General features: G+C 49.1%; 1 protein-coding gene across 1 annotated transcript in view; it reads left to right on the forward strand.

The window, feature by feature from the left end:
• Positions 1-24,537, forward strand: part of CLINT1 (clathrin interactor 1) — a 656,796-nt gene that overhangs the window by 586,549 nt on the left and 45,710 nt on the right. The window contains exon 11 of the mRNA XM_086931221.1: positions 10,187-10,391. Within this exon, the coding sequence (XP_086787347.1) occupies positions 10,187-10,391 (205 nt within the window). The remainder of the gene's footprint in view (positions 1-10,186; positions 10,392-24,537) is intronic.

A 24,537-nucleotide genomic window follows, 5' to 3' on the forward strand; every position in this document is an offset into this window, starting at 1 on the left:
TGTACACCTCCACGTGCGTCCCCTGCAGGAATGTCTGAAAGAACAGGGGGAACAAGCAACTGGGAAGACCAGATCACCCCCCCACCCCCCATCCCCTCATGTGAAGCAATCTGACATGGTGCTACTCTTTGACCAATCTCCTTCACGGGATGCCTTACCAACAACAGGCTCCCTCTCAAGCCATAGTGACAGATGCTTTGTTACTGGGGTGGGGAGCCCACATGGATCATCGCCGCATTCAAGATTCATGGTCTCCGAAGAAGGTGACACATCACATCAATTTACTCGAGCTCTGGGCAGTCTACCTTGTGCTGAAAGTGTTTCACCCATCATTCAAAACCCAGTCCCTGCTTGTTCAGACAGAGAATATGACCACCATGTATTACCTTAACAAGTGGAAGGGGGGGTAAGGGAGGGACAAGGTAGAGACCTTTGTCCTACGGAGCCCAAGCAATTTGGAAATGGCTCGTAACCAGAAACCTGCGGATCACAGCAACTCACCTCCCAGGTGTGCAAAATGTGCAGGCAGATGCCCTCAGCAGGGTTCAGCAAGAAAATCGTGGATGGATCCTTCACAATGACGTTGTGCAAGACATCTTCCAGCTGTGGAGCTCACAGCAGAAACAAAAATGCCAAGACTTCGCTTCAAGGTGCCTCCACCCAGAGACTCTGGGGAATGCCTGTGGATCCACTGATCAGGCAAATTTCTTTCCACCTTTCCACCAATCCCTCTGATCCCGAAAGTCCTCCGCAAGCTGTCCCACTCGAGAGCTAGACTCATCCCGATAGCCCTGGAGTGGCCACATCAGTGGTGGCTTGCAGACCTCTTTCAACGGTCACAGCGTCCACATCTCAAGCTGCCATGCCGACCAGACCTGTTAAAGTACGGAGGCCAGATGGTTCACCTCAATCTCTCCTCTGAATTTTGCAGCATGGCTCCTGAGCTAGTGCAGTATGGACAATTTAACTTGCCACAGGATTGCATGGACATCCTCGAGGAGGCTAAACGGCCATCAGCCCCTTCTGTGTGTGCCTTCAAGTGGAAGATAGTTTGCATTTGGTGTTCCTCCAAGAATGTAGATCCTACTACTTGCCAGGAAGATATCTTCTTCATTTGGCAAATTCTAGCTTCAAATTCTCTGCCATATGAGTCCACTTGGCTGCGCTCACTGCCCACAAAAATGTCCTTCATAAACCTCTTTTTAAAATCCCAGTAATCAAGGACTTCCTTGAAGAGCTAAAGATGGGTTTCCCTCTTGTTTGGCACCCTTCCCCTCCGGGAACACAGTCCTTTCACGTCTCATGGAAGCCCATTTTGAACCTTTGCATAAGGCATCTCTCCTGGAAAGCAGCTTTCCCTGTAGCAATTACATCAGCTAGTAGTGTTAGCGAAATTCAGTCCTTATGTTCTCATGAGCCCTACACTGTCTTCCACTCTAGCTAGATAGTTATGAGTACTCCCTCTAAATTCCTTCCCTAAGGGGGTTTCTGACTCATGTCAATCGGACAATTTCATTGCCAAACTTTCTTTCAGCACCCTTCAACTGCGGCTGAAAGAACTCTTCATTCCCTGGATAAGAGGCCGGTCTTGAAGTTTTTATCTAGACAAGACTCATGACATACGTTAATCAGACCAATTGTTTATAAATTATGGCCCGGTCCGTACAGGTTTAACCACTTCCAAACAATCCCTCTCCCGATGGATAGTCTCTTGCATTTTCTAATGCTATCAAAAAGCCAATAAGACCTTATCAGCTAGACCGAAGGCCCATTCACCTAGAGGCAATGCAGCTACTGCTGCTTTTATGAGAGATGTCCCTATAGCAGCTACATTGAGGTCTGTTCACACATTCTCAAAGCATTACTGTTTTGATTCAGACGCTCAAGTAGGACGAGCTTCTTCAGATATTTATTTGCTTACTTCAAGGTTCCTCTGTTTTACACCGCCCTTGGAGGGGATGCTGTACCATTCTTAACAGAGGATATTATTGGGATTACCAATCACTAACTCAATCCTTCAAAAAGAACTGACGCAACTGCCACCTGCTAGGCATGAAGAGATGCTGGCGGTCTCGGAGTCATTTTAGGCGGGAAACCTCTTTTTGGAATAAGTCTTGGTGGCAGAAGCCCTTGGCTCACTTCCTGTCCCTGTGTTATCAACTATGAGTATCGGAATAATAATTTTTTTAATTACCGATTTTATTGATGTTTTTGATGGTACATCTCGGCCAGGGTACCTAACCACATACATCAAGTTATAGTACAATACAGAATAGTACATATGTTTTGAGACATCAACAAGGGCATGAAAGAAAACTAAGACCACTTTGGCACAGGCTATGCACCACTCCCTACGTATATCTGTCAAGTGCTCTCGAGTTGAAGGGTCTACTAGCCATGGGTATGTCTCTGGCCATATAAACTTTTTTCTTGCTCAATAGGGGATTCTAGGGGGTGTGCGGTGGGCAGATCTATGCCCCCTATATTCAGCCCGGTGAGCTAGATCTTATGCTTCTGTGTGCAGCCACGCGCCCTGAACACTATTTCCTGCCCCATGTGTTTGTCCATGGCATGTTTCCACCCACCCACCGATGGTGGAGAGGTCCCCTTCCAATGCTGGGCTATGTCCCGCTTGGCCAGCAAGAGTCCCAGGAAGTGTTGCTTGTATCTGTTTCCCCCCCGATCCCATCTGTACTGTGTTAGAGAAACATCTTGGGGTCCAGGGCAAGTCGCCAAGACAGGACTTGTTCTAGGCATGAGGTTACGTTATGCCAAAAGGTCTGAAGTGCCCTCCAGTTCCATACTGTGTGGAGAAAGGTCCCTTCCTTCTCAATCCATCTGAAACAGGTGGGGGACAGTATTCCACCCATACGCCAGAGGCGGGACCTCCTGTTCTACGCTCAGTGCACATATTTAAATTGGATTAAACTGTACCATGTTGCAATGGTGGCACTCCGGGGACTTGCCAGGGCCTCTGTCCAGTTGTGGTCAGTGATAACTGTAATGTCCCATTCCCACGCAGTTCGTAATGTGCCAAGTGTAGTTTGGTTATGTGTGATTAGTGATTGGTAGATTTGTCTAATTTTGGGGGCCCCCCAAGTCTCCGATTAACAGATGCCCTTTCAATAAGTGAAACTCAGACAGATCCGTCAGGGACTGGATTTGCGGTGTCATTGCATGTCTAAGCTGTAAATATCTATAAAACGGACTGTGGTGGAGATAATATTCTGCTTGTAGCTGTTGAAAGGACTTGAGTACCGTCCCTTTCATTATGTCCCCTAGTGTAGAGAGTTCAGTAAGGTCCTATGTGCAGAACCCTGGCAATGTGGCGACCTGTCTAAGGTAGATTCCATACCAAAGTGGGGTCGCATGCGTCAGTCTACCTCCCTAGCCCATCCTCTTGACTGTGCGTTGCCATAATTGTATTACCACTATACACTCTGGAGGGAGGTGATCTAGATTTGTCTGACTATAGAGAAGGTCTAACAAAGTCTGGGAAACCTTCGCTCGTGTCTCAACTGCAAACTTCTGTCTGGTCCGTCTGTGCACTATACCACCACTCCTTTATGTTGAGCAAGTGAGAGGCAGAGCAATAGGCGTATACTTCAGCCACTCAGAATAATTTTTTTTACAAATCTTTCCTTTAGGGACCGAACCAACTACCTCACTTCCTCATGCTTTCACACACTTAAAATCTGAGGGAAAGCCTTCCTTTTCTACCATCAGGGGACCTTTTGTGAAAAGCTCTGACTCGGAGAAGGGGCATCGGCTCCTGACGCCGCACCACGCCGTGAGGGAAACGGCAGGGCAGAGGGAGACGGGGAGCACCGGGAGACTTCCCAACAGCCTACAACCCCCAGCAGCCTCAGCAAACTCGGGGGCGGCGCGGCTGACAAGCGTCAGCACAGCGCCTGGTGGCGCTACAAATCACAGAGCGCCCGTGAGCCCAGGGGGACCTTTTGTGAAAAGCTCTGACTCGGAGAAGGGGCATCGGCTCCTGACGCCGCACCACGCCGTGAGGGAAACGGCAAGGCAGAGGGAGACGGGGAGCACCGGGAGACTTCCCAACAGCCTACAACCCCCAGCAGCCTCAGCAAACTCGGGGGCGGCGCGGCTGACAAGCGTCAGCACAGCGCCTGGAGGCGCTACAAATCACCGAGCGCCCGTGAGCCCAGGGGGACCTTTTGTGAAAAGCTCTGACTCTGAGAAGGGGCATCGGCTCCTGACGCCGCACCACGCCGTGAGGGAAACGGCAGGGCAGAGGGAGACGGGGAGCACCGGGAGACTTCCCAACAGCCTACAACCCCCAGCAGCCTCAGCAAACTCGGGGGCGGCGCGGCTGACAAGCGTCAGCACAGCGCCTGGAGGCGCTACAAATCACCGAGCGCCCGTGAGCGCAGGGGGACCTTTTGTGAAAAGCTCTGACTCGGAGAAGGGGCATCGGCTCATGACGCCACACCATGAAGTGAGGGAAACGGCAGGGCAGAGGGAGACGGGGAGCACCGGGAGACTTCCCAACAGCCTACAACCCCCAGCAGCCTCAGCAAACTCGGGGGCGGCGCGGCTGACAAGCGTCAGCACAGCGCCTGGAGGCGCTACAAATCACCGAGCGCCCGTGAGCCCAGGGGGACCTTTTGTGAAAATCTCTGACTCGGAGAAGGGGCATCGGCTCCTGACGCCACACCACGCCGTGAGGGAAACGGCAGGGCAGAGGGAGACGGGGAGCACCGGGAGACTTCCCAACAGCCTACAACCCCCAGCAGCCTCAGCAAACTCGGGGGCGGCGCGGCTGACAAGCGTCAGCACAGCGCCTGGAGGCGCCACAAATCACCGAGAGCCCTCTCGCCCCGCGAGTCGCGCGCGGGAGAAGCCCGGGACAAGGGCGGGGCCATCATAGGCCAGAAGAGGCCGGGACGGGCCACCCCCCCTGGCCGTGCATTTAAAATAGGTAAGACATCTTGTCCTAAATCATCCCCAGTCCCTGCAGGTGCCTGCTGCTATTTGTGCCGTGCCTTCTAAGGGGGCCCCGGAAATTCCTATCGGGACTAGGGACCGGGCTAAGGGGACGATGGTTCACTTCCTAATTAAGACAACACCGTCTTTTGTCCAACAACCCGTAAGAATAGCAAGAGACCGATTGTCCACCGACTGTCCCTATAGTGACATCACCCCCCTCAATCTGCCGTCGCATCACCAAACTTATCATTCCTGGAGGAACTTAACAGTTTATGCCAATCCAATTATGCGGCCGTTAAGACGACATCAGAGCACATCAATGCCTCCTTTTGTCCTATAGTCATCACAAGCCCCCTTCCCAGTTCATTATCCCCACCCTATGGAAACCGCTTGGGTCCTCCCCTCCGCCCACCGGAAACAGGCAACACGAACCCTATAACGCTTTTCCAGGACCTCTCTGGCGAAAGAAATCGATCAGCGGATAAACATATAGGCACCCATGTTAAGGAGAATAAACTGCTTGCACCCTCAATTACACCAACACTCTTGGCCCAGATACAAACTGTGATTAACGCCGCAATACACCCTTTAATAGAAAGATTGAACGATCTTGGGGATAGAATCACGGCAATAGAGGAAACGACCAAGAAAACCTTGCTATCCCTAAAAAACTTGGCAGACTCCAATCTATTACAGCCTTCACGCGATACTGTAAAGCCTTTAACAACTCCACGAAGTAGTGCCCTCCAACTCCAACGGGCAACCCTAGGTATGCCAACTCAATCCAGCGAGAAAGTTCCCAATAAAATAAAAACAATACCTAGCTGTTCCTTTACAACAGGGCGGAACAATGTAACAATACCACCTAAAGGGCCACTCCCCAAGATAAGGAACACGCAAAGGAAAACAAATCACATCCACTTACCACCGGAGGCTGCCCCGTTCGTGGGTGTCCTGTCTGGGGTGCCGGAACTTGCAAAGGGAAAATCTGAAAGTGAACAGGAGCTGAGAAATAAGGCAGTATTTTGGCTTACAAAGAATAGACCACTACCCCCTTACATTGATGGTAGAATACAATGTGTTAGAAGGGTGGGATGGTTAGGTCCGCTTCGAAAAGAGAGAGCCGGTGATCTGGTGCTGATAAAGTTCATTAATAGCAATGTTGTCCCTTACCTCCAGTCTTGGAAACCACAGATTGGAGACGGACCTATACACACCTGGGGTCTATCTGATTTTTATCCTAGAGATTCACTTCTCCCCTATACAAGATCATCGAAGAGACTAACTTTTGGCTGGGCCAAAACAGCTCCGGGGTGAGGGGTTTTTAACACTTTAACACTCAGACCCTGACTGGACATATTATTAATCTGCTACCCGACTTTTCTTAAAGGTTTTTATGTCACAATATCGACCGTGATATGATTTGAAATGATTTGAAATGTAAATGTGTATATATTTTTTGCAATGTGCTTTCATGGTTTTATACCTAAAAATCGAATAAAGCTAAAGTTACTTACTTGCACACAAAAAATGGTTACCTCATTGGTATTATCAAAACTAAATTATTTCATGCCCTTTATGTTGGTGCCCAGCAGTGTGTTCTGAGTAAGCTCCAGAGACTGCAAAATGCAGCAGTTGGGGTTTTGGAAAAAATGTAAAAGTTTGTACCTTTGACTAAAGCTAGGGAAGAACTTTCCTGTTTGCCTGTCAAAGCGAGCATTTGCAATGCAATAAGTCTCGCTTTCACGCGAGTTTGAGCTATTGACATTGCAAATAACAATGCCTTTTATTTTTGTATTCAAAAAACTAAATAGAAGGCATTGTCATTTACAACTTGTGTAAATGCGAGACCTATTTCTTGTGTTTGTTTGTAGGAAAATGTTGTGCCGTAATGCTGGGGTGGTAGCTGCGAGGAACAGGAGCAGAAAGGGATTATGAGTAGTACTAAGAGGATTGTAGAGGGACGGGACGAGGAGGGTAGGGTTAAAGAAACAAAGGAACAGAACGCCATGCTGTTCTAGTGTTTTTATAGTGTTTAACCTACTTATGCTGCCACAAAGCGCTGTGTGGAACAGAAGAGGCAAGGGTAGGGAGGAAATCCGCCAGGAAAGGAGGAGCTTGTACTGGCCGCAGACCCCATATCAGCAGGAAGTTAGAAGGCAGAGCGACAGAAACAAAAAAAAACAAGGTCCAGAGAGATAAAGATAATTTGGCAGTACCTCACTGCTGAGTCAGGCCACATGCCACAATTTAACCACTGCATCATGGAATACCCCTCCCACCAGTCTCCTCTGCCGGAGAATGGTGAATTTAATGCAACACCAACAAATGCGTGTTTAAAAGGAATACAGATTTCAGATATTAATAAACTGAGCATCACGGCATTCAAAAACATCGATTTCTTTAGACGTATCATAGCATTTGCAATAAAATAGTCCTTTAGCATCTCTAGTACACTAACACTACAAAATAGTATTGTTAATACTACAGCTAAAGGACAGTGACTTCCCTAGGGACTAGATTATCTCAGCTGTCTAAGGGACTGTCTTAAACGTTCTTTGCAGCCAGAGAAACTATAACTAGGTTCATTAGCGGCGTCATCCTTGTTAAGGATGAAATGAAGTTGAAAGAAAAAGTAGTTCCCTGTGGAACCAGCAGACAATGGTTCTGAAACCCACCCTCTCGTCCAACCACTAAATAGTGTGATCCTGGGCAAATGTTCAAACCAGCGAGGGGGTCTGACGCACAGTTAAAAAGTGAGTTGGAATAATTTGACCACGAGCACTGACACAATGCATTTACGCTTGGAAGTCGAGATCAGAGACCAGGTCAGATGGCATCAAAGTCGTCAAGTTTTCCACTTGAGGCCTAATGTTGTGTACGGAAAGTTTAAGGGGAGATGCAGGTCTCGGTTTCATGCAGTGAAAAGCACATGCTTTTCCGGAAGCATGGAGGACACTGAAATATTGGGTGACCAGTTAGATCAGCCCAACCACAAGCGCTCTGCTGGACACCTAGGGTCTCCTAGGTGCTTGGCAAAACTCAGTGATAGGTGGGTGGGCTTACACTCCAGGTCAGTCAGCAGCGTGTAAGGCTCTCCTAGGACAGTGAGACGCTCAGTGACCGGGCGGTGGGATTACGCTGCAGGCCAGTGAGCAGCATGTAAGGCTCCAATAAGACTGGGCAAAGCTCAGTGACAGCGCAGTGGGTTTACCAGCACGACACGTGGTGGGGTTTACATCGGTCACCGCAGCAGTAATGACTAAGGAGACAAAGCAGAGCGGAAACTGCCAGCTGCCAAAATGTAGGTGGGCCAGCCGACTCTGCCACCCAATACAGTCACATGGAAAATTACCGGGAAGCAGGGCGTGCTTATAAATCACAATTTCTCAAACAGTGGGCTACCAAATAAAAGACATGAACCATACACATGCAAGAACCCTCAACCTTTAGTAAATTTAGGTGTAAATCCCAATCAGATTAAGGCAGTGTGCTTCACTCGAGACAGTCTGATTCAGCCACTGTTTTCAATGCATAGAGAATGGAGAATGCTGCTCGTTCTGCGCTTATGGGGTTACATATCAGGAAGCTGTGCAACCGAAAAATACATTATCAAGCTGTCTGATGCTTGTCCAGACTACACCATGCAGGACTTACTAACCTGCCATCTAACCAATGGACGTATAACCGGCCACGGTAAATCTTGCACAATAACCACTCCTAGACAGGACCCTCTCAATCAATAATTAGCACTCTAGGCATGTTACATTGTTTATGCCCTGCACCTTTTCCTCACCCTTTTCATTTAGATAACGAGTGGCCACACCCCCAACAGGCATCACTATAATGTGACTCGTTCATAACAAGCTCTCTAAACAGTGCTTGTTTGTTAGCACCCTGTCTCCTTTTGGGGCAGCCCATCCAGACTGGATCACGGCTTGCTTATATAACATGCCTTGTAAAGATAAGAAAGTGCTTTTATAACAGCCGTAAACCAAGCCATCCAGTCCGGGGGGGCCGTCCCAAAAGGAGGCAACCGAAATAGCTAATTTCCAATGGTAGGACACCGTTTAGCATAAACGGTGATGCCAGCCAATGGAAATGAGGGGCGGTGCTTCAAGCACTATACTAAAACTCATCATTAGCAATAAATCTCGCTGAGCGAGCTGCGCGTGTGCGCAGCAACGCTAGACAAGACCTAAAAAGAGTAGCCTTTAAAGCACTCTTTATTGCCCACATAGCATTGCCTCTTCAAGGCCCTGAATCTGACAAAATGTTCGTGGTACACCCCTAACAGACCTCTACGTTCTGCCACTACTAAGAAGCTGTCCATTTTCCGCATCTGCAAAGCCTCCTGGGGAGGTAGAAGTTTTTCTCACGTCACATCATGTCTCTGGAATCAAATGCCAGAGTACTTAAGGAATACTTCTTAAAACTTGGCTTTTAACTTTCCCTCTGTAGACTCTATATCCTGATCTTCTTTTCCTTGCATTGCAAGCAGCGCCAAGACGCCCTAGCGCGTACGCTGCACTTTACAAATTAAAATCAAATCTAAAAGACGCACACACTGTTTTAAACTCAGATAATGGCAGCCTACGGGGCTACACTGCTGCTACCCTTCATCTTCGACCTTTACAGAAAAGGGTTTGTGAAAGAGATTTAAACTGTTTTATAAAAATGTTCACTTCAAACTTGTACGTGTTCAGGAGAATTTTAACCCTTTTGTAAGTACCATCTGAAGCATTTCGTCAATGTAGCCGGTTTTCTAGGCTGCACTTTATGTTCTTTCTTAAGAGTCTACTCTTGAGACATATTCTATGAAGAAGTGCTCTGGGATTCCCGTCTGTGTACAGAACAATTCAATCGCTTAGGACTTCAATGGAGATTCCCTACGAGAGAACTGGAGTTACAGGTAAGAAACTATTTCTTTTGTAATATATTCAGCAGGTGAAGAATCTGCAGGTAAAAGTATCCATCAGAAGAAAAAGTTATCTACGTTTGGTAACTGTCTTTCTGGTGAATACCAGTGAGTCTGATCACCCATGGACCTTAAGCATTTCAAAAGCTAGATCCTTCATACGCGAAATGACGCTTTCTGTATTGGGGCACCTGATTAATTATTAATTCGCTTGTAAAGGAAACATCTTTTAGATATAGAAATAGTTTTGAATCCTCTGTCTGTTAACCAGTTCATTGATATTTCATTTGATGGTTTTATGCTTTCTTTCAGCCTTTACAGAATATCCACACTGCTCTTCAGAAACCAAACCCACTATCTGCACAAAGCATGGAGATGATGAGCAAGCATGAAGGCAAAACCCTACCACCCACCTGGTCCGACCCAAGTGTGAACATTAGCTTGGATAATTTGGTACCGGGCATGCAGCCCTGCAAACCAGCTCAGCCATCTCTCAACACCATAATCCAGCAGCAGAGTAAGTGATGTCTGATCTAGTACCAGTTTTCCTACTTGATTGGTTAATAAGCGAGAGCGCATGACTGTTTCCGGACTAAAGTTTGAGGCATGCCATTTTTCTGCCCATAGATCATGGGTTGACCTTCTTCTGATAGTAGCCATCTACCTGATCGCAGTACATAAGACATCCCCCTTTGATCACGCAGCCCTCCTGTCTTCTTAGCCGTAAGCCAGTGATATACCTTCGGCACTGCAACTCAGCTCTTATTTAGAAATTCATTTGTTCCTTTTAACAAAGTTGAGATTGATACAGACTGTTTGAGGATCTACAGGTTAGGTCCAAAAAACACGAAATTCGTATGTAATAGGCTATGTTAGGTGCCAACTCCAGAGGAAGCAAAGTGGTCTGTCAAACTAGCACATATAGTGATGATGCTCCTGCTCTCAGGTGACTGCCAGAGATGAAACACCTTTGTAATGGTTATTTCTTTTCATCTGTTCCTCATCTCTTTCCATGTCCAGACTTGAATTTTAGTCTCATTAACTTAAATTACTGCATTTGGAGCGTCGGTATGGGTCTGGCTGCAGAGTTGTGGAAGTGGCATCAAGTGTAACAATATTGTGGCATCAAGTGTAACAATATTGTGCCATAAAAGTGCAGTCTTGTGCCCATCAATTCCTTATATGTCATATGTAACATATTTTATCATCCGGAGCTCATCTGATTTCTACTGCCTTTGTTTTCACTTTTTTACTAAATTTTCGGTTTAGTGCCCAGTTTTCGAAGTCTAGCTTCAAGGTCTAATTGCTGGGAAAACATGTCAGTACCCGATTCCCCACTATAGCGCATCTAGGCTGCCCGGCCTCTAATATTTATCCTCCTTCACTGTCATTTGTAAAGCTCTTAAAATTCATGTGTTTCCTGTAACTACGTTGAGATTGGTATCAACAGTGTTTGTGCATCAACAGGCTCAGTCCAAAAAAAGTGAAGTTTCTGTGTAATATGTAGTGTTAAATGCCAACTCCATCAAAAGAAGCAAAGTACTTTACTGTCTAGCTGACACATATTTTGATGCGCCTGCTCTCTGGTGACCGACCGCCTGAGTAGTCTCATGCCCATTAGTTTCTTTTTGTCATATGGAACAGATTCTATTATTCGGAGCTCCTGTAATTTCCATTATCTTTTCTTTTCCATTTTTTTTAACAGAATTTTCAGTTTAGTGCCCAGTTTTTATAATGCAAAGTCACTCCGAAAGTCAATCTTGAGGGCCTAATGCTGGGAAAACACATCAGTGTCCTTTTCCCTTTCTTGTGGCCTCTACAATTTATCCTCCTTGACTGTCTTTAGTAAAGTTCTTAAAACATGGCTGTTTATGATAGCTTTCTAAGCTGCATTGTTGTAATTTTTCCCCTCACCAAATGTCATGGCCCTGTTGGTTGTGTGCTTGCTGATGTATATATATATTTTATATTTCTGTAACGCAAATCTAGCCGATAGTGCTGTACAGGGTCGTACACATGAATAAAGTTAACAAGTGATAGGGGATGCAGTTGGCTTGTGGAAGGTTAATGTATTATATAATGTTCTTTAAAGAGATGAGTCTACAACTCTGTCCTAAATTAGAATAGTGTTGGAGCGGTCCTAGTAAACACAGAGATGTTGTTTCAGATCCTGGGTGCGTAGCTAGAAAAAGTCTGTTGCCTTGTTTTTTTTTTTGTTTTTTTACATTCCTTAGTGTACAGTCTAATAGAATCCTGGCTGTGGGTGCAAGCGGGGGGGTTAATCCGTATGGCTTAGCAAAAGGCCTTTAGGTTTAAAGCATTTTATTAAGCATTCACAAAAAAAGGACAAACAGTTGACACATGGGAGCAAGCGTCCGATACAGTCATATAATAGCGCACCGGCGCGTTAGGGTCCTGTAAAAGCAGTGTACATTCAGATGCAATGGCTGGTGCGTATGCTACCACAAGGTGCTCCAAAGTGAACAAACCTCCCAACTCCCTACCTCCCCGAACCAAACCATGCCCTTTCCCCCCACCCCGTCCAGACCCCCAAAGCAACACCCGCCCACCCCTCCAAAGACCGCTCCCTTCCCTCCTGTGCCCTCACATCTAGGCTCGTAGGCCTTCCAAGTCTGCCAATGTAGTCAGCCTCAACAGGCGGAGATATCTGGGGCACGTAAGCTCTGTAAATTCCCCCACACGCAATGAGTGAAACGGTTGCCATAGTTCATTAAATTGTTCCACCTCTCCCGCCACCATGAGCGACAATTTTTCCATTCCCAGGACATGCCATAGTCTATGCAACCATCCTGTGGTGGAGGGAAGTGTGGTAGTGCGCCAATGAATAAGTATTTTTTGAACAGCAGAACCCAGTGCTATCGCAATTTGCCTCCCTCTACGCGACTTCAGAGGATACATCAGTCCGTTGAGCAAGCCCAACAGAACATATTCAATCTCAAAGTTGGAGTCAATCAAGTCTAAAACCTCCTTCCAGTAGGGAGCTAGCATCGGGCATTCCCATAAAACATGAGTGAGGGTACCCGGTTGCCCACATGCTCGCCAACAGGTGGTGTCAATGTTGTGATTCATCTCGTGTAACCTTTGGGGCGTGTAATACCAATATGTGGATACTTTTGTAAATGTCTCCGTTAGCCCAGTGTGATATGCAGAGTGTCGGGCCCTATATGCAATGCTGTCCCATTCCTTACGGCTCAAGGATCTCCCTAATTCTCTTTCCCATCGTTCTCTACCTGGGTTATAGATGTCAAAGGGGGAGGGCTGCAAGAATTTGTACAAGTCCGAAATGAGTTTTTTTGTCTGAGGTGCGTGTTACAAGCCATTTCTCATATGGTAAAAGCTTTCGGTCTGCCGACTCTCGAGTCTGTGGTTGCAGTGCCCAGTGGCGCACCTGCATATAGCGCAACCGTTCTACCTCCGGCAACTGATATTCTTTCCTGAATTCTGGGAACGGGATTATGCCCTCCGGGCCATACAGATGAAAAAGAGCCCTGCACCCGGCCATTCGCCAATGTGCAAAGGCCCCTGGTTCCTTGCCAGGGCTAAATTCTGGGTTATCGATCAGGGGCGTGAAAGGAGAGGGGAAGGTGGTAAGTGAGTGAGTCAAATTCGTGGCATCCCTCACCCTCAAGAGGACCCGTGTGATATAAGATGCATATAAATTGGAAGGGCGATGTATCCGCCGCAGAAAGGGCACTTCTTGCAAGGTTCGGCCCGCAACTGCCTGGTCTTGAAAGAGCCAGTGTTTGTCGGACTCCCATTTACTCCACTCTACCAGATACCTTAGTTGGGCCGCCTGAAAATATTTACGGAGGTCCGGTATTCCGAGCCCCCCTGCCTCGGGTGCCAGAGTGGCCAGGGTCTTCTTGAGTCTGGGTTTACGGCCCTGCCATATGAAGCGCGCAATGTCCGCCTGAGTCTGAAGCAGCCATCCCTTTGGGGGCTGCAGTGGCAGGGCGCGGAATAGGTAAAGCGCCTGCGGCAAGATGGTCATTTTCACCGCGGCAATCCTACCCATCCAGGATAATGTGCCCTTGCTCCAGCGACCCAGTTCCTCCTTAATTTTAGAGCCTAAGGCGGTGTAGTTCGCAGTCACCATGGCAGGTAGTGTAGGCGCCAGAAGAATGCCCATGTAAGGCACCAGATCTTTCGACCAGTGCATGGGAAATCGCCTCTGCAAATCGGTTCTGGTGGCCACGGTGAGTGAGACATCAAGGGCCGCCGATTTCCCCATATTCATCTTAAAGCCCGCAATGGCAGCGAAGGCTTCCATCTCATTGATGCAAGCAGGGAGCGACCTCCCCGGATCCTCCAATGTCAGAATGATATCGTCTGCATACAGACTGATAGTGTGGGTGTACTCCCCCATCTTAACTCCCAGGGCATTCGGATTTTGACGAATTCTGTGGGCCAGGGGTTCCATGTAAAGCGCGAATAAGAGGGGGGATAATGGGCACCCCTGTCTGGTACCCCTCTCGATCGCGAAGTGATGAGAACTGCAACCGTTAACCCGTACCACTGCTGATGGAAACTTATAGCAGTTAAACACCAGAGTGTGGAATTTCTCGCCAATGCCGACTTTCGCCAGAACTCTCTCTAGATATGGCCAGTGCACCCTGTCGAAGGCCGCCTCTGCGTCGACTGCTAGTAACATCCTTTCTCCGGGTATTCTGGAGGCCTTCTCCAGAACATGAACTACCCTCATGGTGTTGTCCACCGTCTGCCTCCCCGGGACGAATCCAGCCTGATCCGAGTCTACCAGACCCGGAAGATAAAGCGCTAAACGGGCCGCCAAGATCCCAGTGTACAACTTAAGGTCGACATTCAAGAGGGAGATAGGCCTGTAAGAGCCACATTGCGTCCGGTCCTTCCCCGGCTTGGGGATAACCGAAACCGTTGCCCTAAGCAGATCCGGAGGAATAGCTCCAGGCTCGGAGAAGGAGTTAAATAGGCGCGTGAGGATCGGGGCCAGCGTGGGGCAGAAAGTCTTATAGAAGAGGGAGGTATAACCGTTGGGGCCCGGGGCCTTCCCGTGTTTAAGCCTGGAGATGGCTGTGATTACTTCCTCCACTCGAATATCCCTCTCGAGATATTCTGCCTGCTCTGGAGCGAGGGAGGGAAGGTCAACCGAAGCCAGGTAGGTCTCCTCTGCCTGTGCTGACGGGGGTTCGCCCCTATAGAGGTCGGCATAAAATCGACGGAAGCCGTCCGCTATTTGGTCATCTTCCGTCCCCGACTCCCCGGAGGGCGTCGCTAGCTCCTTCACTAAGTGCTTCTGGTGTGCTTCTCTAAGTTTGTGTGCCAGGAGTTTCCCACACCTGTCCCCAACAGTATAATACGCATGCTTCAAGCGCAATGCAGCGTACTCCGCCCTGTCCGTATCCAAGGCTGCTAATAGCTTCCTCGCCGCCTTAAGCTGCTTCCAGATTCTGGGTGCCCCCGTCCTCTGGTGAACCTGTTCCAGTTCTCGCACCTTGCCTGTGAGTTCCTCACGTTTCCGCTGACGCTCCCGATTCTCAGCTGAGGATGGCAATAAATTCCCCTCGGAGCACAACCTTCAATGCCGCCCACTGCGTTGCTAGGGAAGTGTCACCATTATCATTGTGCTCCTGGAATTCCCGAATTGAATCTTGAATATGTTTTACCACCGTCTGTCTGTGCAGCAAGGTATCTCTGAGGCGCCATACCCCGCGCCTCGGCAATATCGGTGGCAATTGAAACTCTGCCATAACTGGGGCGTGGTCTGATAGAGAAAGAACCCCAATAGTTGATGCTATGGCTAAATCGCGGAACGGTTTGGAGACCAGGAGATGATCGAGGCGAGCGTAAGTCTTATGAGCGTGTGAATAATAGGAATAATCCCGGGTGGTGGGATGCAAGGAGCGCCAGAGATCATGGAGATCCGAGTCCTCAAGCTGGCGTTTGCCCATCTGCGAGATCTCCCCAGTCTGCGGACGCCGTTGCACGGACCTATCCAGGGAGGAGTCGAAGACCATATTCAGATCCCCCCCCTACGATGACGTGTCTATCTGGTGTGGCGGTGATATCCACCACCACCGAATGTAGGAATTGTTCCTGGTGTTCATTGGGGCTATACATCGATCCAACAGTGAAAGTCAGTCCCCCGTACCTGACACTATAAGCCAGGAGCCTGCCCTTCTGCTCAGCAAACTTATGGAGAATCTCCCCCTTAAACTTGTGGGATATGGAAAGTGCGACCCCAGCGGTCTTAGTGGTATTGCAGGAGAAGAATTGAGTGGGAAACTTATGGGAGCGCATCCTCTGGCAGTCTGTGGCCAGAAGATGTGTCTCCTGTAAAAGACAAATATCTGCGTGGGTATTTTCCAATAAAGAAAGAACCGCCCTTCTTTTGATAGGATTATTTAACCCCTTCACGTTAAGGGTAACCACTGTGAAAGCCGTCATCTGTGTGGATTAGACCAAGGCAGACACAATGTGTCACGGCCTAAGAGGGGTAGGCGCGGTGTAGGTGATGTGTAGAAGCACAGCCAGGCTGTGATGAGTAGCACAGTTGTACTGGACGGACCCCGTGATTCCCCCCCAAACCCCCCCACCCAACTCCCAGACTGCCCAACCCTCCCCTCCCCCTCCCAGCAACACTCTCCACTCCCCAACACACCCTCCATGCAACCAACCAAAGGATCTCTCCCCCCTTCCCCCAACAAACCCCCGAAATCCAAACAAATGTTAGTCCCAGTCATGCCCTCGGGCAAGTCTGTGGTGAGTTGCCAATGTGGACGTCCAGCCACTTACCCCCTTCCCCACTTACCCCCACCCCCCGCCCTCGAAGACCCGAACCTGCTATTCCAGTAAGGCTGTGGTGTTCTCCCCCCGGAGCGTCATTATGCTGTAAGAGCCACATCACCGGTAGCTGCGTTGCTTCTGGCAGCCTCGGAGACCGCATCCGCCATGTTGGCTCTAATGGTGGGCGAGTCTGGCCTCCTGGGGTTGGCCGATCCCAGTCGCCCTGACACCCTCTGCCAACCGTCTCTGGGGCCGCGTCTCCCGCTCGGCATGTTCGTGTCTTTCTCCTCCGCCGTGATCCCCAGGACCTCACAGGTGTCTTGGAGCGATCTAAGTTGGTGCATCGTGCCGTTCCATCTAAAGATGAGGCGGAATGGGTGGCCCCAGGCATATGGTGTTTCATGCGCTCTCAAAAAGTCTGTGGCGATCTTGAATGATTTCCGTTTTTGCAAAGTAATGGCAGAGAGGTCCTGATATAGTCCCACAGAGAGGCCACGGAAAGTGAACCCAGATTGTTTCCGGGCCTCCGCCATGATGCGCTCTTTCAATGGGAAGTCCGGAAGGAAAGCCAAAATGACGGGGGGGGGGGGAGTTCGATGCTTGCCGTGGTGGGCCCACCCGATGCGCCCTGTGGATCCTGACCGGGAATTCCGGTGGTTCTCCTAGGATGAAACAGGTCTCTCAGGTAGCCCGTCACATCCGGGACGGACGGAACCCCCCGGACTCGAATGTTGTTTCGCCGAGAGCGGTTCTCAAGGTCTTCGTTATGCATCTGCCGATCTAGGTGCTGTTCTCTGAGGCGCAGCACCTCCTGTTGTAGCAGGGCTAACTCCTCATCGATACGGTGGTTCGTGCCCTCCACTGTGGCCACTCGTTCCCCGATCTCTTCCACTTCTCGTCGCACCTCCCGGACCTCGCCCGCCACTTCCTGTTTCAATGTCTGAAAAATCGTCTCTGAGGGTGCTAAACAGCGACTCAAGAAACGATCTGGTGACCGGTGGCTCTCCTCCATTCGAACTCTGCGAGGCCCCGGCCGGGCTTGCTGAAGATGGCCCCCTATCTCGCCTCTGTTGGGATCTGCTGAGCATCTCCGGGAGAGTGCGCTCTCCCCGTTTGTTGCCTTTGCCCGACGCCATCTTGGGTTGAATGCAGGCCGGGTCACCTCTCTCGTGGTAGACAAGGGACCGTGGATCGCCACCGGCACTACACCAAGCACCTTCTGGGGCCAGTACTTCTGGGATCGTCACGTGGGGGTCCGGGTGCGATAGCTATTGCAGGGTGCGCATTCCGTCTGTAGGCCTCACCAGCCTCCGTCTGCCGCGGCCTCCACTAGGCCAAGATACTATCACCTGTGACTGTCCCCTCTTTCCGTCTCTGTTCGGGAGGCGTTGTGGATTCCTCCGTAAATGCGCAGGACTCCCCAGCCGTCGCCGTCACCAGAAGCCCTTCAGGGCGATTCCGCCATCTCTAGGCTTCGGCCAAATTCTTCGTGCGTCACAGTGCTAATGGGCGGGATTCGCTCCGGGTCAACTATGCAGGGCGTGGGGCCGCCGGGGACTCCGCCGTCGCTGCGAGCCTCGGCGTTCACTAAGTTGTGAAGTCCTGCCACCGGAGAAGCCGAGGTGGGAAGGCTCCGCACAAGGCCCCGGGTCCGCACCCTTGTCCCTTCGATGCCCTCCCGGGGTCGGCCAGATGGGTATGCCGGGACTCAACCGTCACACTCTGCTTTTCTTGCGGGGCTACTACGGTGGTTTCTCTAAATTTCCAGGACCTCTTGATCAAGGTGTTGCGGCGTCTCTACCGGCTGCTCACTCCAAGCGGCACTGGGCGCGGCGTGCGTCCGGCCGACGTGCTCTGGGGTCGGCCTCCTCCTCCTCGCGCCTCCCGGGTCGGACCTTCAACACCGTCCGACGGGCTGTCCTGGGGCTAAACGGAGGCTAGGACTCGACCAGCGTCATCTCTGCAGGTTCCTCTATCTCTCCCCGTGCCGTTAAGCTTCGGAGGGGGGGGGGAAAGAGCTATATTTCAGAGCTCGGGCCTAGTCGGGCCGGGGAGCATTGAGAAGAAGCGTCCTCTCACTCCGCCATCTTGGCCACGCCTTCAGTAAAAGGCCTTTAAAAAAAAGAAATTATCTACCCTATCATTTCTGATGAATACTTCTAACTGCAGATTGCTAACCTTTTTGAATTTTCTCAGGCATCAGACTGCATTAGAAATTTGTCATAGCAACTACTCTTGCTTGTTGGCAGGTGCTAAAATCTGACTCCATAGCGATCTGGCTTAGCGGAATAAACAGTGCAGAGCTGTATGTAAGTGGCACACACTGTGGGATAACATCAGGTTCGAGGCATATAAGCTGCAGATCGCTCACGGTGCATAGATCGCCATCTGGTATTGGGCCTGGACGTTTGCATTTTGTTGTTGTCCTGGAAAAGTCTTTGGAAGTCACGAGATAGGTGACTCCTCCTTTGGACTATAGTGCGCATGGGCATCGGCTGCACCTTCAGATTGTTTTTTTCCACCATCGGGCTCGGATGTGTTTGTCGCGCTCCAGCTCGGTATCGTTACCGATTCTACTTTCGACACGCAATCCTTCACCCATTCTACGGTATTGTTTTCGATCGCGATCCCCCGTCGTCGCGCATCTCTTCAAAGTCGAAGTCCTCGAATCCGATCGTCGACGAGGGCCTTCGGGCCTACTTGGGCCTTGGCATCTGGCTCATGGAAAGGACTCCATTCAAAAAGTGTCCTAAATGTGGGTCCAAGTTTCCCCACCCCGATCTGCATGAGGTGTGTAACTTCTGCCTTTCACCGGAGGACGAGGCCAGAGACTGTGCAGCCTGTGCCTCTTTCCGCCCCAAGAAGACCATTCGGGATAGTCTAGCTTGAAGGAAAATGGCTCGCTCGTCAACATCCATTCCCAACGACATCTTCCAGGAGGGCGTCTATGTACCGGAACAGAAGCCAATCCAAGAACCCCTCGGCAGCGGCTCCGAAGTAGAGGACTCCGATGTCGAAGAAATCACTCCTGAGCAGCGGGTCGTAAGTACAGACTTCAACCCTCACTCCCTCCATACACCCTCAGAAAAGGCTTCGGTCACACCTTCACTTTTGGGCCTAGGTGCACACCGAGAGACTGCTTCCCATACCCCGCCCCTGGGCTCGGCAAAGAAACCTAGTAGGCCTCCAGCCGACTCTGGCTCGAGTCAGCTTGCCATCGATACCGAAACCCGGCCACGGCACCAAAAAAGAAGCCGCCCTCCTCTTCCTTGCTGATCGCTGCCTCACATCCAAGCATTCCGCACGGAAATCTATAAGCACCGACCCATCCACTCCGAAAAAACGCTCGAAGCCGAGCAAGACTCCGCTCCCGAAATGTTCGGATCCACGCGGGGGGGGTGCGGATGAGGAGCCATTAAGGGACCATAGTCCACCTTCTTCCCCTGATCCTTGGGATGACTACAATAAACCAGACGTCCCTAATGTTCCACAGGAGGATATCTACCCCTCTACGCCTTCCCCTCCAGAGGACACAACAGGTATTAATCAGCTCTTCACAGAGCTGCCCAATACCATGGAGTTAGTTTACACAAAGTCCCAGTGGAAGAGGATTTCCTAATGGACACTTTGGATACCTCACAAAGGTCCACTTCTATTTTACCCATGCTAAAAGGGGTCATCAAACATGCACCTGAAGTGTTTAAAGATCCTGTAAGGGCAAGAGTTATTAACCCCAGGATCGAGAAAAAGTATAAAGCTGCCCCTGGGGACCCAGCTTATATTAAAGGTCCATTACTGTTAGATTTACTAGAAGTTTCCTAGGAAGAGAGCCAATTCTCAGACATCAGGGGACGCACCACCCCTGATAAAGAGCCCAAATTTAGATGCCTCTGGCAAAAGAACAGCGTCACAAGCAGCTAACATATGGCTTATCACCAACACTCAAGCTCTGTTAGCCAGGTATGGTAGGGCACATTACGATGAACTTGAGACCCTATTGCAACACCTACTGGACAAATATAAGAACAGGGCCAATGACCTCAAACAAGAGGGGAAAATTATCACTGCCACCTCCATTCGTTGTGCTCTAGATGCAGCAGATACAGCCTCCAGAGCCGTCAACACAAGTGTACTTCTATGTTGACATGCATGGCTACGCATTTCAGCTTTTAAACCGGAAGTACAAACCTCCATTTTAAACCAACCTTTCGATCAGAAACACTTATTTGGACCTAATGTAGATTCATCACTTGAAAAGATGAAAAAAGACAGACACAGCCAAATCTATGGGAGCCTTGCAATCGCGAGCTCCCATACGTTCTTTTTGTCGCTCTTTCTACAAAGGCACCTCTAGAGGATACTCCTCTGACAACCCTTCCACCTCTTACAAGGCTCCCACCCAATCTACATTCACCAGAGGTTACCAAAGAGGAGGCTACAGAGGCAACAACAACAAACGTTAGAGGCAAGACCAACAATACCAGATCTGCCTCCACCCCTACCCAATGACTTCCCTCTGCTCCCCCCGGACCATTCTACTCCTGTCGGGGGAGAATACAACAGTTCCTTCCTGTCTGGACCAACATCACCACAGAGAGGTGGGTGAGACAAATCGTTAAAACAGGTTACTGTCTAGAACTCACCTCTACCCCCCCAAGCATACCACCCAGGCAGCGCCCAATGTCACTGGAACATTTATCACTGCTAAAACTGGAAGTCCTCTCCCTTCTGCAAAGCATGCGATAGAACCAGTACCCTTGCATCAGCAAAACACGGGGCTTTACTCCCTGTACTTCCTCATTCCAAAAAAGGACAGGTCTCTAAGACCCATCCTAGATCTCAGTCCCCTAAATCTGTACATACAATCGGACCACTTTCACATGGTCACGCTTCAACAGGTCCTTACTCTGCTTGCACAAGGCAATTTTCTTGCCACTCTGGATCTCAAGAACGCCTACTTCCATATTCCCATTCACACTTCTAACAAAGAATCTCCGGTTTGTAGTAAACGGTCAGCATTATCAATTCAAGGTCCCATTCGGAGTCACCATACAACCCAGAGTCTTCACCAAGTGTCTAGCAGTAGTTGCAGCTCACCTAAGGAGGCAGTATATTCATGTCTACCCCTACCTAGACGACTGGCTCATAAAAGCCAAGTCATACAACCAGTGCGTACAACACACTCGCGCTACAATCCAACTGCTTCAGGACTTAACATAACCACCCAGAGTCTCCCCTACAACCGTTACACATACAGCATTACCTCGGGGCAACCATAAATACCTCAAAGGCACTTGCATATCCCAGTCTAGCCAGGATAGCAAGCATACAAAGCCTTGTCACAAAGCTTCAGCCACAACAGTCTTCCAGCTCGAGTGTTCATGCAACTTATAGGGATGATGGCCTCTTTCATATTCATAGTTCCTCATGCAAGACTCCAAATGCGTCCCCTACAGGAATGTTTAACACGTCAGTGGAACAAGGCTCAAGGTCCGCGGACAAATCTGGTGTTGGTGGACGGTCGCACACATCGTTCTCTACAATGGTGGAACCACCAAAAACCTTTCCAAAGGGCAACCGTTCATCGAGCCAGTTCCACAGATCGTGTTAACAGCGGACGCATCGCTCTCCGGCTGGGGAGCTCATCTGGTGCTTCATACCATACAGGGCACGTGGACACCACAACAAAGGTTGCTCCACATCAATCACTTAGTTACTAGCCATATTTCTACCATTAAAGTCCTTCCAGAAACACATTCTAGGCAAAGCTGTCCTAGTCTGCACAGACAATATGACAGCGATGTATTACATACAAAAACAAGTCGGGACACACTCTCTGTAACTCTCCCAGCTAGCACAAAGCATATGGAGATGGGCTATTGCTCAGAACATTTTTCTCTTAGCCCAACACGTTCCAGGAGTCCAGAACAGCATAGCAGATCTGTTAAGCTGTCAAACGCAATAGGCTCACGAGTGGGAACTTCATCAACAAGTTCTTCAACCATTTTTCCAGTTGTGGGGGCACCCACAGATAGATCTCTTTGCCACCCACAAAAACACCAAATTCCCAAGCTTCGCCGCCAGGTATCAATACCCACTGTCCAAAGGCAATGCGACATGGATGAATTGGTCAGGCAGATTTGCGTACGCTTTTCCACCTCTCCCACTCATTCCACTGGTGGTGCGCAAATTACAGCAACACTCACTGACTCTAATCCTAGTTGCTCCAACATAGGCCAGACAACCATGGTACACCACATTACTGGAACTATCTGTAGTCCTGCACCAAAAACGACACCCCTCCCCACGCCTCCTAACCCAGAGCCATGGAGAGATCAGACACCCAGATCCAGCACAGCTCAACCTAGCTATCTGGCTGATGAAGTCTTAGAGTTTGGTTACCTTAATCTTCCCCCTGATTGCATGAATGTTATCAAAGAAGCTAGACGCCCCACCACTAGAGCTTGTTATGCAGCCAAGTGGAAACGATTTGTTATATACTGCAACAATAACAACATCAATCCCTTAGATGTGTCAATTCAGCACATCATAGGTTACCTACTACATCTCCAAAGGTCCAGCCTTGCATACACCTCTATTAGGTTACACCTTGCTGCTGTAGCAGCCTATTTACAAAACAGACAAAATGTTCACTCTTCAGAGTACCTGCCATCAAAGCCTTTATGGAGGGACTCAAAAGAATAATTCCACCCAGAGTACCACCCTCACCTGTGTGGAACTTAAATATTGTTCTCACAAGACTAATGGGTCCTCCATTTGAACCCCTGCACAAATGTGAATTGCAATTTTTCACTTGGAATGTCGCTTTCCTAGTGGCCATTACTTCCCTTAGAAGAGTCAGTGAGCTTCCAGCACTTACTATTCAAGAACCATTTTTACAACTTCATCATAACAAAATGGTTCTCAGAACAAACTCAAAATTCCTTCCTAAAGTAATTTCTCCCTTTCATCTCAACCAGTCTATAGAGTTGCCAATATTTTTCTTGCAACCACAAACAGTCGCAGAAAGAGCTCTTTATACGCTAGACGTCAAGAGCACTTCTTTACTATATTAACAGAGCAAAAACCTTTTCGCAACACTCAACAACTTTTTGTATCCTTCTCACCACAAGATAAAGGCAATCCTTTATAAAAAGCTGGAATTGCAAGGTGGATTGTAAATGCATACAAATTTGCTATCGAAAAACAAAACGTACATTATCCATTCCTCCTAGAGCCCACTCTACCAGAAAGATAGGGGCTTCAATGGCTTTCTTAGGAAACATTCCTTTAGATGTCATCTGTAAAGCAGCTACATGGTCTACACCACACACATTCACAAAACACTATTGTGTAGATGTGCAAGCAAAGCTATTAGTTAGTGTGGGCCACGCTGTACTCAAAATACTATTTCAAACAATTGCAACAGATACTGGTGATAGCTGCTACGGTGGAGTATACAACCTATACACAGTGTGTGATCTGCAGCTCATAAGCCTCGAACGCAAAATGCTACTTACCAGTATGCATCTATCCTTGGAATCTAGAGCTGCGGATCCACACACGACCACCCGCCTCCCCGGCTACCTTTATCTGTTCCAGTATATCTTATTTAGATACAGCATACATGGGCATCTTTTCTGTTTCTCACTAAACTCCATCATTTCCCTAACTGAAGAAAAAACAATCTGAAGATGGAGCCGATGCCCATGCGCACTATAGTCCAAAGGAGGAGTCGCCTATCTCGTGACTTCCAAAGACTTTTCCAGGACAACAACAAAGTGCTAACATCCGGGCCCAACACCAGATGGCGATTTATGCACAGTGTGTGAATCTGCAGCTCTAAATGCCAAGAACAGATGCATACTGGTAAGTAGCAT

The sequence above is a fragment of the Lissotriton vulgaris genome, chromosome 7 (genome assembly GCF_964263255.1).
Source record: "Lissotriton vulgaris chromosome 7, aLisVul1.2, whole genome shotgun sequence".
Lineage (NCBI taxonomy): Eukaryota > Metazoa > Chordata > Amphibia > Caudata > Salamandridae > Lissotriton > Lissotriton vulgaris.